Here is a 17,558-nt window from a genome sequence, read left to right as displayed (position 1 = left end):
CTAAAAACAATTGAAATGCTCCTTTCTAAAAACAATATAAATGCTAATTTTCCTTCTAAACATGAGGACCAAGGCACACTTCGAAGTTAAAATGTTTAAATTACGGTGCCATGGTCAATAGAACAAAATTGTAAAAACCTCTGACATGTTTTGCCATGACTTTTGTCAGGTAGTTTTTACAATTTTGTTCTATTGAACATGCTACAGTATCATAATAAAGAGTGCCTTGTTATTTATGTCAAATGAACCCTTTAACCAAAGAGCGCCTTCAACCTACAAAGATCTACCAGTAGTGTATCCTAGCAGCACTTTTTATCATTCTTTCTACAAATGCTCCTTGATGTAGTGATGCATTAAAGCAAAACTAGCATTGGTAACACTGTGGCACTTTTTCTACAGTTGAAATCACTGTTTGCTACTGTATTGTATGTCTTGGCATTGCAATTATTTCAACCTGCATGACATTGAGCCTGTTCACAATGGTTCTATGAATTTGATGTGTAAACTGCTGACATAACTCTTACTGTAAGTCCAACACCGTGACTGACCGGGTCTGTGCAGCAGTGCTTTGCTGCAGAAAGACAAAGGGGAGTTTCCTGCCCTAGAAAAACAGAGAGAGTAGTTATGCTGGGTGAATAGGGAATATTTCATTGATACTGGAGCTGGGAGTTGTAAGCAACAAGAGACACATTTTACAGCCTTGTCATGCTCCCAGGCTTATTGTTTTCGAACGTGAATGTGGCATCCTGTACTGGATCTGAGCAGTATGTTGTGTATTGTAGCCTAAAGTTATATCATTTACTTCCACCTAAACTAATTACTTCCACCTAAACTATATAATTCACTTCCACCTAAACTAATCCTTAAACCATTTTTTTACTGATTTGTTTGTATTGTTATGAAGGGAAATTAATAACCATAGAACAGGAAAAGAAATAGGCCTCGCATTCTCTTCTATCTAGTGGTGTAAAGTACTTAAGTAAAAATATTTTAAAGTACTACTTAAGTAGTTTTTGTGGGTATCTGTACTTTACTATTTATATTTTTGACTACTTTTACTCCACTACATTCCTAAAGAAAATAATGTACTTTTTACTCCTTACATTTGCCCTGACACCCAAAAGTACTCGTTACATTTTTAATGCTTAGCAGGACAGGAAAATTGTCTAATTCACACACTTATCAAAAGAACATCCCTGGTCATCCCTACTGCCTCTGATCTGGCAGACTCACTAAACACAAATGCTTCCTTTGTAAATTATGTCTGAGTGTTGAATTGTGACCCTGGCTATCCGTCAATAACAAATACAAAAAATAAATTTGTGTCGTCTGGTTTTCTTAATATAAGACATTTTAAATGATTTATACTTTTACCTTTGATCCTTAAGTACATTTAAAACCAACTACTTTTAGACTTACTCAATTAGTATTTTACTGGGTGACTTTTACTTTTACTTTAGTTATTTTTCTTTTAATGTATCTTTACTTTTACTCAAGTATGAAAATTGGGTACTTTTTTCACCACTGCTTCCATCTCCTGTTTTAAGTGATCGGTTAGTTATTCAGCGAAAGGAATCACCTTGGAACGGAAAAGAAATAGGCCTTAACGTTCTTCTCTTCCATAATTAGATGAAAATAGTTCAGAGGTAATCCTCTCACAGGTTGCGTCCCAAATGACACCCTTTTCCCTACATAGTGTATTACTTTTGATCGGAGCCTTATGGGCCCTGGTCGAAAGTAGTGCACTATATAAGGAATAAGGTACCATTTGGGATGTAGTCACAATGTTACCGCTGAGAGAGCTCTTGGAACTTTCAAGGCCATCATGTGATGTGATTGGGAGATCTGTCTGCCTGCTGAGAATTCTGTGTTTTCTGTGTGGTTTGCAAAGCTTGAGCGTTGACTGGAAAGTGGAAAGAAAGGAAATCAAGGCCTAGGCTCCTATTTCACATGTTTATTTTAGTACGATTTGGGGGTTTGTGGCAGTCCATGTGTTTTATTTTGATAGACGTTTCTTATAATTTGGTGGGCTACTTTTTGTTCAAAACCACACAGGGTAGGCCTACTTGAGACCTGGGATAAAAATGCCTACATTGCATTATCATTTATGGCACCTAGGCCATGTATGCACCTGTTTAATTAAAACGTATAGGCCTACATTGCATATAAATCTCAAAATCCATCATTGTTGGCGTTTTCTTTTACCTATATGATAGGTTTCATGGTCAGAGGACAATATTTGGAGACAACTGTATGGAAACCTCCTGTAGGCTATTTGCTCTATTCAACACGGCAAGTTTCACCGACCTAATTCATATTATGCCCTACCTAATGCACCTGTCATCATACCGCTACCTGCTGGTCGCGTTCACACGATTCAGAACCCGCCCCTTCACTCTTCCTCAAACGCGATTGGTCAGTCGGCTGAGTGAGTGATGCCATTGTGGAGCACCTGGAAATCAGTCATCGGCGGGGCTCCAGCCTACTGTAGAGCGCTAACCAAACGTTAGCAATGCGGACGGCGAAACGGGAAATAATACGCCTTTATTTATTTATTTTTATAACCCGACGTGTTGGGGCTTCAGTAGGGCTTTAAGACCGCGCGCCTTCATTTTATGACAATTTTTTTGGGGTCTGTAAATCAGGAGAGAAACGGGATATATCCTGAGCTGGGGCCCATAGTGTCTGGATATTTCCTGAGAAAACGATTACACACATCCGTGTTCCTCAGCCCCAGTGTTATGGAATAGGAAAAATAAAAGAATGAATGCTTGATTTGAATCTTTTTCTTTCGCCACCAACTATTTTCAAGGTCTCTATCCCCCTCCGGTTACCACGGCCTGTCTGCGGACTTGCTATGGTGGACTCCAACGCGATGAGGAAGACTTTTGTAGTCCCGGACATAAAACCTTTGGATCTGTATGATTGTACCAGGGCAAAAATATGCGCAAGTGTGGGATGGGTCTTGGCTAAATCTTACGGCAATGCAGGTATGTGGCCTAGGCTATTGTAGCCGAACGTTTCTAATGTTTTGTTCTGTGTTTTTCCTACATTCCCCTCCCTCCCATGTAATCCAACATTGTTCCCCGACTGTCAGTGTAATGAAAAGCGCGTGCATGAAGGTGGACTGACTGCGCGTTGTGTAAACTCAGCGATTTTGGGCACACAAAGAGTAGCCTACAGTACGTTTAGAGGTGGGACAGAGAGCGTGTGTGGGATGTAGCCCTACTCGGCACCCCATTTCAATCCGAATAGCGGTCCTTTCTCGGATTCCCAGGTGTTGTGCCTGAGAATTTGTATAACGTCGAAAATATATCCTTACAACATGCTAAAAACAGACGCACTGTTGTTTTTGTTTGGATCACAGCAGCCTATTTGATCTACAGTAGTTGATTTAAGACCCAGGTCGCTGCTGTGCCAATTTCGACTGGTGCATTGAGGCCCCCCTAGAGAATGGTGACGAGGCATCGGTTTTGACAGCTTGTCTAATTTCAGTCACCAATAATGGATCGAACTATTTTAATTTGGCCTGGCGAGTAACTCCGGGACCAAAAAATATCCTGACCTGAACCGAGTGTTCACCACTGAAAAACACATAGGCTATTGTCAGGTCAGCTGCTGAACAAATGGCGTGAGATTTTAATAATGTATCCAAATATAATATAACAGGAGGTATCGATAATGGTCTATTTCTCTATAATAATGCTAATGGTAGTAGACTGAACGCTCAAGGGGCGCGTGGAGCCTACTGAAACCACCCGTTCTCTTTCGGTGACGCGCATACACACCCACATAAAGATCATCGGTTTGTTGGATATGTCTACTACACTATTTAAACGAAACCTGTTTTAGTTGTGTATATAGGCCGCCTACCCTCCCCAGTTGAATGAACATCTTATACTGAACAAAAATATAAACGCAACAGTTTCAATGATTACAGTTCATATAAGGAAATCAGTCAATTAAAATGAATTCCTTAGGCCCTAATCTATGGATTTCACGTGACTGGGCAGGGGCACAGCCATGGGAGGGCATAGGCCCACCCACTTGGGAGCCAGGCCCAGACAATCAGAATTAGTTTTACCCCACAAGAGGGCTTTATTACATACAGAAATACTCCTCAGTTTCATCAGCTGTCCAGGTGGCTGGCCTCAGACGATCCCGCAAGTAAAGAAGCCTGATGTGGAGGTCTTGGGCTGGCGTGGTTACAAATGGTCTGCAGTTATGAGGCCGGTTGGAAGCACTGACAAATTCTCTAAAACGGCAGTTTATGGTAGAGAAATGAACATTCAATTATCTGGCAACAGCTCTGGGGGATATTCCTGCAGTCAGCATGCTAATTGCATGCTCCCTCAAAACTTGAGACATCAGTGGCGTTGTGTTGTGTGACAAAACTGCACATTTTAGTGGCCTTTTATTGTCCCCAGCACAAGGTGCACCTGTGTAATGATCATACAGTTTAATCATCTTCTTGATATTCCACACCTGTCAGATTGATGGATTATCTTGCCAAAGGAGAAGAGCTCACTAACAGGGATGTAAATACATTTGTGCACACAATTTGAGAGAAATAAGCTTTTTATGCTCGAAACATTTCTGGAATATTTTACTTCAACTCATGAAACATGGCACCAACACTTTGCATGTTGCGTTTTATATTTTTGTTCAGTATAGATGGGAAAGGACAGAACCAATAACCAACCACCATACACCTGCATGTTTGTATTACTTATAATAGGAGGATATGGAGTACTCTTACCAAGTGCTCTCTTACTATATGTAAGCTCTCTTATTGGTCAACCCTAGCTACAGTCCAGAACACTTGATTAATGCATAGTCCTACTGCACATAAGACATTCTACTACACTTAGTAAACAGTGGAGAACAATGCCCATCTTGGTTAAAAAGGGCTTCATTTGGAAATCCTGTAAAGATAACCTTCCTTCACATTCCTGAAATGTAAACAAAGGTCCCTGATTTCCCCGGCTAGCCAGGGATAATGAAAAGAGCTTGGGAGTACCCTGACTGAATTCATGCTAATAAACACACACACACACACACACACACACACACACACACACACACACACACACACACACACACACACACACACACACACCTAAGATGTCTCTAGTTTTGTCAGACATCAAGCATACGAATTGATATCTGTTCTCTCTGTAAAAAATCGAATAATAATAAAAAAAAAAAAGAAATTAGTTTTTGTACACAGGGGTCAGAGCATACGAGAGAGAGCAACTCATGGAATGGGTGAACAGATAGATATGAAAGACAAAACCCCATGCTCTGTCAAACTCAATGTGACTTCCCTGGTTAAATAAGGAATGAATGACTATTGATTAGCCTACTTGGTCGGTCGGTCGGTCGGTCGGTCGGTCTGTCGGTCTGTCGGTCTGTCGGTCTGTCGGTCTGTCGGTCTGTCTGTCTGTCTGTCTGTCTGTCTGTCTGTCTGTCTGTCTGTCTGTCTGTCTGTCTGTCTGTCTGTCTGTCTGTCTGTCTGTCTGTCTGTCTGTCTGTCTGTCTGTCTGTCTGTCTGTCTGTCTGTCTGTCTGTCTGTCTGTCTGTCTGTCTGTCTGTCTGTCTGTCTGTCTGTCTGTCTGTCTGTCTGTCTGTCTGTCTGTCTGTCTGTCTGTCTGTCTGTCTGTCTGTCTGTCTGTCTGTCTGTCTGTCTGTCTGTCTGTCTGTCTGTCTGTCTGTCTGTCTGTCTGTCTGTCTGTCTGTCTGTCTGTCTGTCTGTCTGTCTGTCTGTCTGTCTGTCTGTCTGTCTGTCTGTCTGTCTGTCTGTCTGTCTGTCTGTCTGTCTGTCTGTCTGTCTGTCTGTCTGTCTGTCTGTCTGTCTGTCTGTCTGTCTGTCTGTCTGATCGATCTCAGAGTTCTCAGTGAACAAAGGTTATAAAAACATCTCTTGTTTGTTCACTGTGCCTGAAACCTGTCGTTGCTTTGTAGCTCCACCTTGCTAGAGCTGTGTCCTGTTCATAATTATGACTCATGTTCTCATCATCAGTGTGTCTTGGGTTGGGTGTGAGACTGAGTCAATAAGTGAGGAGGATCTAAGGAGGATCTAGCGCTGCATCTCGACTCTCTACCCTTCTGCCCTAAGTGTTTACTTGTTCATCTCCCTTGTGGATTTAAAAGGAAATGAATGGTAAAAGAAATATGGTGGAAACTACCTCTGTGCTGTAGCACATGCTTACAGCATGTAAATGCAGGGTTGTGTTCAGTGAAGTTGAAAACGTATTCAAACGCAATAAAACAATGAGGTGCTACTACCTGAACTTGGCCAAACAGACTGATTTTCATTTTCCGTTGCAAAACCGTTTGCTACGGTGTGCCCTACTGAACCTAACCCTGGTCTATGATGGGGAAGGGTATTCATGTTGAAGCTTAGGATGTCATTATGCTGTGGCTCTGTGGGCATTTATAGGTCAGTAGGGGATCCCTGCTATGCTCTGTTCTGGGATGGTCCCTGGTCCACCATAGTGTCTGTCTGTCTGTCTGTCTGTCTGGAAAATGTTGCACACAGATGGTAGGATCAGGACCACCTACCTACCCGTTTTACAGATCCTTCATGAGCTATACAAAATCGTGTCATAGCAGAGGCTTTAATTATCCAAATTATCTAAAGCGACTTACTGAACTGCTGACATTCACACTATACAGTGCATTTGTAAAGTATTCAGACCCTTTGACTTTTTCCACGCTTTATGTTACAGCCTTATTCTAAAATGGCCTTATTCTAAAATTGTTTTTCACCCCCTCATCAATCTACACACCCCATAATGACAAAGCAAAACCCTTCTTTTTTAAATAATAAACTTAAGTATGACGTTTCCATAAGTGTTTATTTAAACCCTTTACTCAGTACTTGAAGCACCTTTGGCAGCGATTACTGCTTTGAGTCTTCTTGGGTATGACCCTACAAGCTTGGCACACCTGTATTAGGGGAGTTTCTCCCATTCTTCTCTGCAGATCCTCTCAAGCTCTGTCAGGTTGGATGAGGAGCGTCACTGCACAGCTATTTTCATGTCTCTCCAGAGATGTTAGACCGGGTTCAAGTCCGGGCTCTGGCTGGGCCACTCAAAGACATTTAGAGACTTGTCCAGAAGCCAATCCTGTGTTGTCTTGGCTGTGTGCTTAGGGTTGTTGTCCTGTTGGAAGGAGAAGCTTTGCCCCAGTCTGAGGTCCTGAGCACTCTGTATCAGGTTTTCATGAATGATCTCTCTGTACTTTGCTCCGTACATCTTTTCCTTGATCCTGACTAGTCTCCCAGTCCCTGCCGTAGAAAAACCTCCCCACAGCATGGTGCTGCCACCACCATGCTTCACCGTTGGGATGATGCCAGGTTTCCTCCAGACGTGACGCTTGGCGTTCAGCCCAAAGAGTTAAATCTTGGTTTCATCAGACCAGAGAGTCTTGTTTCTCATAGTCTGAGAGTCTTTAGGTGCCTTTTGGCAAGCTCCAAGTGGGCTGTCATGTGCCTTTTTACTGAGGAGTGGCTTCTGTCTGGCCACTCTACCATAAAGGCCTGATTGGTGGAGTGCTGCAGAAATGGTTGTCCTTCTGGAAGGTTCTCCCATCTCCACAGAGGAGCTCTGTCAGAGTGACCATCGAGTTCTTGGTCACCTTCCTGACCAAGGCCCTTCTCCCCTGATTACTCAGTTTGGCTGGGCGGTTCCAAACTTCTTCCATTTAAGAATGATGGAAGCCATTGTATTCTTGGGGACCTTCAATGCTGAATTTTTTGTTGTTGGTACCCTTCCCCAGATCTGTGCCTCGACACAATCCTGTCTCGGACCTTATGGCATGGTTTTTGCTCTGACATGCACTGTCAACTGTGGGACCTTATATAGACAGGTGTGTGCCTTTCCAAATCATGTCCAAGCAATTGAATCTACCACAGGTGGACTCAAATCAAGTTGTAGAAACATCCCAAGGATGATCAATGGAAACAGGATGAATTTTGAGTCTCATAGCAAATGCTCTGATACATTTAAACTCAGTTTTTCATAATTCCTGACAATTAATCCTAGTAAAAATTCCCTGTCTTAGGTCAGTTAGGATCACCACTTTATTTTAAGAATGTGAAATGTCAGAATAATAGTCGAGAGAATGATTTATTTCAGCTTTTATTTCTTTCATCACATTCCTAGTGAATCAGAAGTTTACATACAGTCAATTAGTATTTGGTAGCATTGCCTTTAAAATGTTTAACTTGGGTCAAACGTTTCGGGTAGCCTTCCACAACCTTCCCACAATAAGTTGTGTGAATTTTGTCCAATTCCTCCTGACAGAGCTGGTGTAACTGAGTTAGGTTTGTAGGCCTACTTCCTCGCACACACTTTTTCAGTTCTGCCCACAAATGTTCTATAGGGTTGAGGTCAGGGCTTTGTGATGACCACTCCAATACCTTGACTTTGTTGTCCTTAAGCCATTTTGCCAGAACTTTGCTTGGGGTCATTGTTCATTTGGAAGACCCATTTGCGACCGAGCTTTAACTTCCTGACTGATGTCTTGAGATGTTGCTTCAATATATCCACATAATTTTCCTTTCTCATGGTGCCATCTATTTTGTGAAGTGCACCAGTCCCTCCTGTTACAAAGCACCCCCACAACATGATGCTGCCACCCCCATGCTTCACGGTTGGGATGGTGTTCTTCGTCCTCCAAACATAACGATGGTTGTTATGGCCAAACAGTTCTATTTTTGTTTCATCAGACCAGAGGACGTTTCTCCAAAAAGTACCATCTTTGTCCCCATGTGCAGTTTCAAACCATAGTCTGGCTTTTTTATGCCGGTTTTGGAGCAGTGGCTTCTTCCTTGCTGAGCGGCCTTTCAGGTTATGTCGATATAGGACTCATTTTACTGTGGATATAGATACTTTTGTACCGGTTTCCTCCAGCATCTTCACAAGGTCCTTTGCTGCTGTTCTGGGATTGATTTGCACTTTTCGCACCACAGTACGTTCATCTCTAGGAGACAAAACGCGTGTCCTTCCTGAGCGGTATGACGGCTGCGTGGTCACATGGTGTTTAAACTTGCATACTCTTGTTTGTACATATGAATGTGGTACCTTCAGGCATTTGGAAATTGCTCCCAAGAATGAACCAGACTTTTTTCTTTGAGGTCTTGGCTGATTTCTTTAGATTTTCCCATGATGTCACGCAAAGAGGCACTGCGTTGAAGGTAGGCTTTGAAATACATCCACAGGTACACCTCCAATTGACTCAAATGATGTCAATTAGCCTATCAAGCTGCTAAAGCCATGACATAATTTTCTGGAATTTTCCAAGCTGTTTAAAGGCACAGTCAACTTAGTGTATGCAAACTTCTGACCCACTGGAATTGTGATACAGTGAAATAATCTGTCTGTAAACAATTGTTGGAAAAATGACTTGTCATGCACAAAGTAGATGTCCTAACCGACTTGCCAAAACTATAGTTTGTTAACAAGAAACTTGTGGAGTGGTTGAAAAACGAGTTTTAATGACTCCATCCTAAGTGTATGTAAACTTCTGACTTCAACTGTGTTAAATAAGGTATTTCTGTTTTAGATTTTGAATACATTTGCAAACATTTCAAATAAACAGTTTTCGCTTTGTCGTTATGGGGTATTGTGTGTAGATTGACGATAAAAAAAAAAAACTATTTTAGAATAAGGCTGTAACATAACAAAATGTGGAAAAATTCAAGGGGTCTGAATGCACTGTATGTATGTCTCATAATTGAGGCATTCAAATCTTGGGGTATTTATATCAAAATTGTTATACACAAACCAGTAATAGTTTTTAAATGTAACATTTTTCATTTAAATTATTCCTTATTTAACCAAAGATGTCACATTGAATTTGACAGAGCATGGCAGTTGCAATGCCAGGATAGTGGGTTTGATTCCCGGGACCACCTGTGCGTAAAATGACTACAATCATGACTGTAAGTCCCTTTTGATAAAAGCGTCTGTTAAATGGCATATTATTATCTTTTTCAGTACGCCCTAGTTTTAATAGACAAGAATGCTGGTAACCCATGATGTCTGAAGTGTGTGTAGTTAACCTCAACCTGTAGACATCAAAACCCTGAGGCCTGTAGTTATTTCGAGGGGTGTTTCAGGCAATCGGCATATCAACCTGAACCAGAGAGGGGTCATGTGGAACATTAGCCTAGTCCACAGGATAATAACATGTTTACCATTAGTTACCAGTCTTAAAATAAGGCCTGTCTTTGTCCTAAAAGCACTCAGCCTCTCCCACTGTATAATGAAGGTTTTGATGTTCCTGTGAACATGCTGTGGAGGGATATCACCACAGGGACAACGAATCAACAATTGTCGACAACAACATGTTGGTTTATGTTATATAAATTAGTTTTGATATTTTCTAGGATAATCGTTTGAAGTACATCATCTTTGATTATAGATACTAATTTGGATGTTCTCACTTAAAGCCGACATTTTGAGACTGTGCTTTCTCCCTCCCTCCCTCCCTCCCTCCCTCCCTCCCTCCCTCCCTCCCTCCCTCTTAGTGCTTACCTTGCACAGTTGCGCATATCAGAGTTCTTTCTGAATTATTTAAGGTGTAGACATGTTCATGAACGGTCTTCGCAGGCCAGCCTGAGTACGCTGGACCCCGGCCCTAATCAGGAAATGTGTGGGCCTCTGTCTGCTTCTGGCAGCTGCTTTGTTCGGCCCTTAATTAAAACTAAGTGGTCTTAATGTGTTCACTGTTCCCATGACAACCCTTCTGAAATGTAACGCTGGTCAGCCAGCCAGTAAACCAGTCAGTTTGTCTGCCAGCCAGTCCGTCAGTCAGTGCTCTACCTGGTGTACAGTTAACTGGAATGGAGAGGGACAGAATCGATCCTTACAGAATCTTACCCATAATGACGCTTCGATTGAAACTAGGGCCAGCCTCTGTGTGTAGTTCTATTTCAGTGTTTCAGTTTGTGACTGTCCATTTGTTGATGGCCACATGTCTGAGATTTATGACAAGACAGACCAGTCGGGCTAATTCAATCGATCAATTATAAATAGGACTACATGGAGCTCTGCTCTGGCGCATCCCCCTGCCACTTCCTGTCAGTAGTGGGGTTGGGGTGTAGTAGACAACACAGAGCAGAGCTCTTTTATATTCTACTCCATCACTACCTTTACCTCAATTTACCTTACACAAGCACTATAAGTGAATAGACTAAGTTGTTTGAGCCTTTTGTGTGTTACTCACCAAATTTGCATGATATTTTTTTTTTATTACAACCCAGCTCGTGTATGACCTTTTGACCCCTCACTTAGACCAATAGGTATTCCCTGACCCCTGACCTGTTATAGTGATAGTTGAGCGGCTGCTTCCCTGGAACCAGTTTCCCGGTTAATACACTCTCACTCAGCTTACACAGAGTCAGACAGGTTAGTGTTTGCTATCAAAATACTATCCTCTTGTGGGTGTATGGATATCAATGTCCTGGTGACATTGTTATCCTCCATTTACTGCTGACTCGTTACACTTTTCCTGCTTTCCACTCACTCTTCTTTTTTTTTCTTCTCACTCATATTCAATTTCCTTTGTGTCCTAAGCGGGGTTTTTTTTTTTTCATACAAAGTGTGAACGGCTGTGTTGTGTTACTTGAAAGAGAGCAGGTGTGCTGCAGGCCTTTTTTTAAAACTGCGGTTCCCAATACCTGAAATCCCATTTGCAAAATGTCTATTTCCAGGCTGCTGCTTCCCTGTCTGTCTGTTTCAACCTGGTGATGTGTGTGACACAGACTGTCCGTTCATCCTTCTGGACCGTCCCACAGGGAAATTATGTCTGTATCGACTGGATCCATCTTGCTTTGCATCCTACTTTGCATTATGTCATTATTTTTTTTATTTTTTCTCCACGTCCTATAGTGACGTCCTGGTGGTGCATGGTGGAACTGTACTGCAAATCCTGAGAACATTATTATTCCACGTGCAGTGTCTGAAAACGCCTTGTGTGTTCAATGCGGTATCTTATGTTGCATTTCAATAGTCTGGCAACTTGGCGGGCCAATGTGCTTCCTTCCATCAGTCCAGTTCTTTTGAATCAGAGTGGAGGAGGGAAAGGAGATGAGAAAAGGTCAACTGCTTTAGACTATTGAGATGCACCTGTAGTTTAACCTCCCTCACTTGGTCAGTCAGTTTGCATGAAACGTTTATACTGCTAACAATGCCCTGTGGTTTAACCACAATGGAACATTCACACACCCCAATGTAATCTTTCTCTATTTGACATACTAGTATTCTACACCTGGGTTGTGTTCAGTTGGGGGTGAAAACCTTTGAGGAAACGGAGTGGTACTTCATGAACTTGTCCCATAAGAACACAGATGATTGTTTTTGTTTTCTGTTGCGAAACATTGTAGTGGTGAAGTCAGTGACAGTACAGAAAGCCGGAGGGAGGTGAATGGAATGTTGTTTTGGGGGAAAGGCGTCCCATGCTATTTTGTGCCCTAAATAAAACCATTAACTTAATTCAAGGAACCCTAATGACAAAACGACAACATGGTCGGGCGACTCCCTTTATCCATCAATCTCCTCTGATCTTCTCACGAGTCAGAGTTCACCATGTGATGTCCCTTTTTAAGTCTCCTTTCGGATACTAAGCTAACTGTTCCCTTTTCATTGTTTTCAGCCTTCCAACTGTTTACCGTAGGGTTGGAAAATTAGTCTGTGTGTAGGCTGCGTTTACTGTCCATCGAATAGGCCACGTAGGTCTCATCTAGGGCTGTGGCGGTCATGAAATGTTGTCAGCCGGTGACTGTCAAGCAAATGACAGCCAGTCTCACGGTAATTGACCGTTAATTAACATAAACACATTTAGCATCTCCTGGCTTCCACGCATGGCCTACAAGCCACTGATGCAGACCTGTGGAACATCTACATTTTAAAAAGTCTAATAAATCCATGTAATATAGCCTACACCTTCACAATAAATCTATTATTTATTTTTGACAGGTCTAAAGAAACAAGCTATAAAGAAAATGTAGTCTATTTCAAAAGAACAGAATAGCATTCGTTGAGTTGTCTGTATGTTAGGTCGTGATCTGGCTATGCCATATGGCTGTGGGCTACACTAGTTCATTTAGCAGGCAAGATTTGCTTAGAATTCCGTGGCATTATTTTATATACACTTTGCCATATTATTTTATATAAGAATATATGAAGAATACAATTGAACATAGCTGAATATTTTCTCCAAACGATTTGAGGGAGTGCACACATGCGGCTATTCTGTGTTGAGCAGTTAACAAAGAGACAGGTATACCTATATGCTTAATTAAGAGTTATTTATGTAACTTTAGTTGTGATACAAAGGTTGGGCTATATGCTTTGATTTGTAGTACATTCTAAGGCTGTATGATGCGACTAATGATGATTTGAAAAAAGTTGCATGAAAGGCATGAGCTCTACTTTATTTGCGCAGGCTGTACACACTTCATCAGTCTCTCATTCACAATTTTGACAAGCACTTGATAATGCCTCGAATTTCCCAGCTGCATCCCCTTTACGTGGCTGTAATGCCCCAACAAATCTTGCATGCATACTTATCCAATTCCAAGGTGCACATTTAAGATATTGGAAGAACTGTCCACATTTACTTTTCGTTAGCCAACAAGATGAGTAGGCCTATCAACTTTTGTACCTTGGGGGTAGTAGATTGTCAATAGTACAAAAGTTGACCTATTCTGTGTAAGAAAGAAATATTCCAAACATAGTCTGGGACAGTTGTGGGATGCGATCGATCCCAAATTAATACAACCACTAGCATCAAAGAAACGTTTTTATGCAATGAGGCTGACGCAACAGATCAGAACGTTTTGCTTAAAATGTTGATAAACTGTTAGGCTATATCTTCACATTATAAGCTGCGTATGTTTGCCAGTTAAGTCTACCTGTTGTAAAGCGGATGAATGTGCTTAACTTCTTTCAATTATTTGGCCACTTTAGTTGTGATACAAACCTTATCAAAACACACAGGCCTATGGGCTAGGCTACATGAGGTGTGCGACTAGGATTTGAAAAAGTGGCAAAAAAAAAGGCATGCGCTGTTTCTTGCCTTACTGCACACAAGTGGTAATATATAATCCACAAGGAATACGCTAATATTGTCACCCATCAGACTGTTCTTGATTTAATCTTGTCTTTACATATAATATGTGTATGAAATTTGTTTTGGATTCAGAATGGACCATTATCATGCTCCTGTCTCTAAACAGGGTCAGCTGGAAATAAAATACATGTCTCTATGCACATACATAGCGAATGGAGGACGCTTTTCCCGGGGTTCATTTTCATGCCAGCCAGGTAGGCTATACTCCTGTTGTAAAGAGAAGCAATGTGCTTAATATTAGGAAAGTTGAGAAATAAATATAGTAGCCTACAGAAATTTTGCGCAACAGGAGCTTGTGGGCTCTCATGAAGTGTTTGATTTAGATTTTCGATTACATTTGCATTGATGTACGAGTGATTTAAAGGGACAATAGAGTGCTGAGTACCAGGCAGTTAGCAAGTTTGGTAGGCTAGTAATGACCATCGGTAGCATCAGAGCTTGGAGAAGCCTAACTACCTTGATTAAACGGTCACGTGGAATTTCACTGCCGTCATGACTCGTGACCGCCGGTGTGGCGGTAATACGGTCACACCGTAACAGCCCTAGTCTTATCCACCGTAACAGCCCTAGTCTCATCCACTCTGAATACGGCCAAACCAGTTTAAGAGCGTGTCAGATGTAGATTTTCAGGTTCATGTTTGTATGGGGTTTTGTGTGTGTGTGTGTGTGTGTGTGTGTGTGTGTGTGGCCGTGTTTACTGAAAACCAGTCCAAGTTGTGTTTACTTTGTGCTCTTCATCATCTTCCTGGACTGTGCGTCACATCATGTGCTGCGCTAAAGGGACTTATTTCCTACATGGTGCTGTGTGCTCCATTGAGGTGGAAACCTAGTGCCCGCCTGAAATGGTACCCTATTCCCCTTATAATGCACTGACCTGAGCTAGTCAAAAGTAGTGCACTATAAAGTGAATATGGTGCCACTTGGGGCGGAGACACTGTTTTGGTTTGCCCTTTCGCAAGGTTCAGGTGACTTTCTTGTCCTAGCTGCACTGTGAGAAATGTGCCACAAAGCATAGGTTTCTATCAACTCTGTTCAGAAGTCGCCTCAGCTGCCCTCAGCTGAAAATAAAACACCAGGGTCATGTTCAACGGGGCACACAAGCGAAAACCAACGTTAGCTTTTCTTAATGGTTAGGCCAAGGTAGTCTGTTTTCTTCTGTTGATGCCTAATGAACAAGGCCCTGGTTATCTACCAGTACCACAGGGCTCTGTCTGGTAATTCTCAGACGCTGACGTTAACCTCTGGGCCTGGATGTCGTGTCGTTTCACTCCTCTTGACCCAGACTGATAATGGGGTTCCATACTGATCGCATCCCAAATGGCCAGGGTAGTGCACTATATAAGGAGTGGGGTGCCATTTTGGATGCAACCACTGACTGACTGACTGATGTGGGGTTGGAAATGGAATGTACCACAGTGTCGTTCCCGTGGGGGAAGAATGACACTATCAGACCTGAACTGCTGATGGAACACTTACAGACAGGGAAATGGAGGGAGGAGTTGATACTAGCCCCTAGGAAAGATGACATTGTAACCGGTGTATCATGCCTGTCTCTGTAACCTTGTCTGTCTCCTGCAGGCCCTATGATTGGCTGGCTGGATTTGCTGTGGAAAACACAACACCGAGACGCACGCCACACGCACACACAAATGCACGCCACACGCACACACAAACGCACATACAGGTGCACATACGCTCGCACACACCTTCGTTTAACCCCTACTCAGCTCTTCACTCAGATTGTAGTTGCAAGGTAGTCTAGCGTCGTCTATCCATACTCTATACCTTCATTATACACTGAATGTACAAAACATTAGGAACACCTTCCTAATATTGAGTTGCACACCCCCTTTTGCCCTCAGAACATCCTCAATTCGTCAGGGCATGGACTCTACAAGGTGTCGAAAGTGTTCCACAGGGATGCTGGCCCATGTTGACTTCAATGCTTCCCACATTTGTGTCAAGTTGGCTGGATGTCCTTTGGATGGTGGACAATTCTTCATACACACAGGAAACTGTTGAGTGTGAAAAACCCAGCAGCGTTGGAGTTCTTAACGCACTCAAACTGGTGTGCCTGGCACCTACTAACATACCTTGTTCAAAGGCACTTAAATCTTTTGTCTTGCCCATTTACCCTCTGTGCACACAACCCATGTCTCAATTGTCTCAAGGTTTAAAAATCCTTCTTTAACCCGTCTCCTCCCCTTCATCTACACTGATTGAAGTGGCTTTAACAAGTGACATCAATAAAGGATCATAGCTTTCAGCTGGATTCACATTTACATTACATTTACATTTAAGTCATTTAGCAGACGCTCTTATCCAGAGCGACTTACAAATTGGTGCATTCACCTTTATGATATCCAGTGGAACAACCACTTTACAATAGTGCATCTAAATCTTTTAAGGGGGGGGGGGGGGGTTAGAAGGATTACTTTATCCTATCCAAGGTATTCCTTAAAGAGGTGGGGTTTCAGGTGTCTCCGGAAGGTGGTGATTGACTCCGCTGTCCTGGTCAGTCTGTCATGGGAAGAGCAGGTGTTCCTAGTGTTTTGTATACTCGGTGTATAATTGATGAGGAAACATTCACTTTAAGTTTGTTTCTATTATATACTAAGAGATAAACAGAATGTGTTTATCTGACAATAGGACTTTAAACTGTGTTTTGCCAATGATATTGTTAGGACTTTGAACGTTGTGTTCCTGTCACATATCCAGAACAAACAGCTGAGAGATTGTGTCTTGAGATGGCACCCTATTCCTTTTTAAAGACCTCTGGTATTAAGGGTGTGAAAGTTGAGATCCTTAATGTTAAGAAAAATCCTAAACCTAATTATAAAAAAATCCAAAAATAATACAAAAATGTAATAATGTTTTTGTAGATGCAGAAAGTAAACAGCATAGTGGGTCAATTTCCGTGACCCACAGCCACGCTGCGAACCTGTGCACATGCGCAGATACTTTGTGTGACTGCGAGAGCGAAGCGTTGAATCTCGCTCAATCAGCAATATCCTATTCATTGATGATTACTGAAGTTGCGAGACATGGTAAAGCCAAGAAATCTGCGAGATACAGCATGCAATTGTGAGATACAGCTTTTAATTTCCGATAGATAGTCCATTGTTCTGTCTGTCTGGTAGCCGACATGCCTATTAGGGCCGTGACGATACCAGCATCGCAATATTTTTTTCCATGGCAAAAATGTAAACACGAAGCAGATCAAACTAGTTGGTCCTTTAAAAACTAAATGTGACTATATATGACAACATAATGATGTTTCCAACATTACGGCTGAGTGGAGGCTGTTATAGCAGCAAAATGAGGGACCAACTCCATATTAATGCCCTTGATTTTGGAATGAGATTTTCGACGAGCAGGTGTCCACATACTTTTGGTCATGTAGTGTATCACGATAC

At 42.1% G+C, this 17,558-nt stretch overlaps 1 protein-coding gene across 5 annotated transcripts in view; it reads left to right on the top strand.

The window, feature by feature from the left end:
* Window positions 1–2,446: 2,446 nt before the first annotated feature.
* Window positions 2,447–17,558, top strand: part of camsap3 (calmodulin regulated spectrin-associated protein family, member 3) — a 53,014-nt gene continuing 37,902 nt past the window's right edge. For 2 of the 5 annotated variants that reach the window (XM_014192721.3, XM_014192719.3), the window contains exon 1: window positions 2,447–2,990. In XM_014192721.3, coding sequence (XP_014048196.3) covers window positions 2,768–2,990 — 223 coding nt within the window. In that variant the 5' untranslated portion in view covers window positions 2,447–2,767. Of the gene's footprint in view, window positions 2,991–17,079; window positions 17,227–17,558 lie in introns of those variants that run through there. The other 3 variants (XM_014192720.3, XM_014192722.3, XM_045714936.2) reach the window with 3 other exon arrangements.

Source organism: Salmo salar, chromosome 03 (assembly GCF_965601325.2).
Source record: "Salmo salar chromosome 03, fSalSal1, whole genome shotgun sequence".
Lineage (NCBI taxonomy): Eukaryota > Metazoa > Chordata > Actinopteri > Salmoniformes > Salmonidae > Salmo > Salmo salar.
This window is presented reverse-complemented; position numbering and strand designations above follow the sequence as displayed.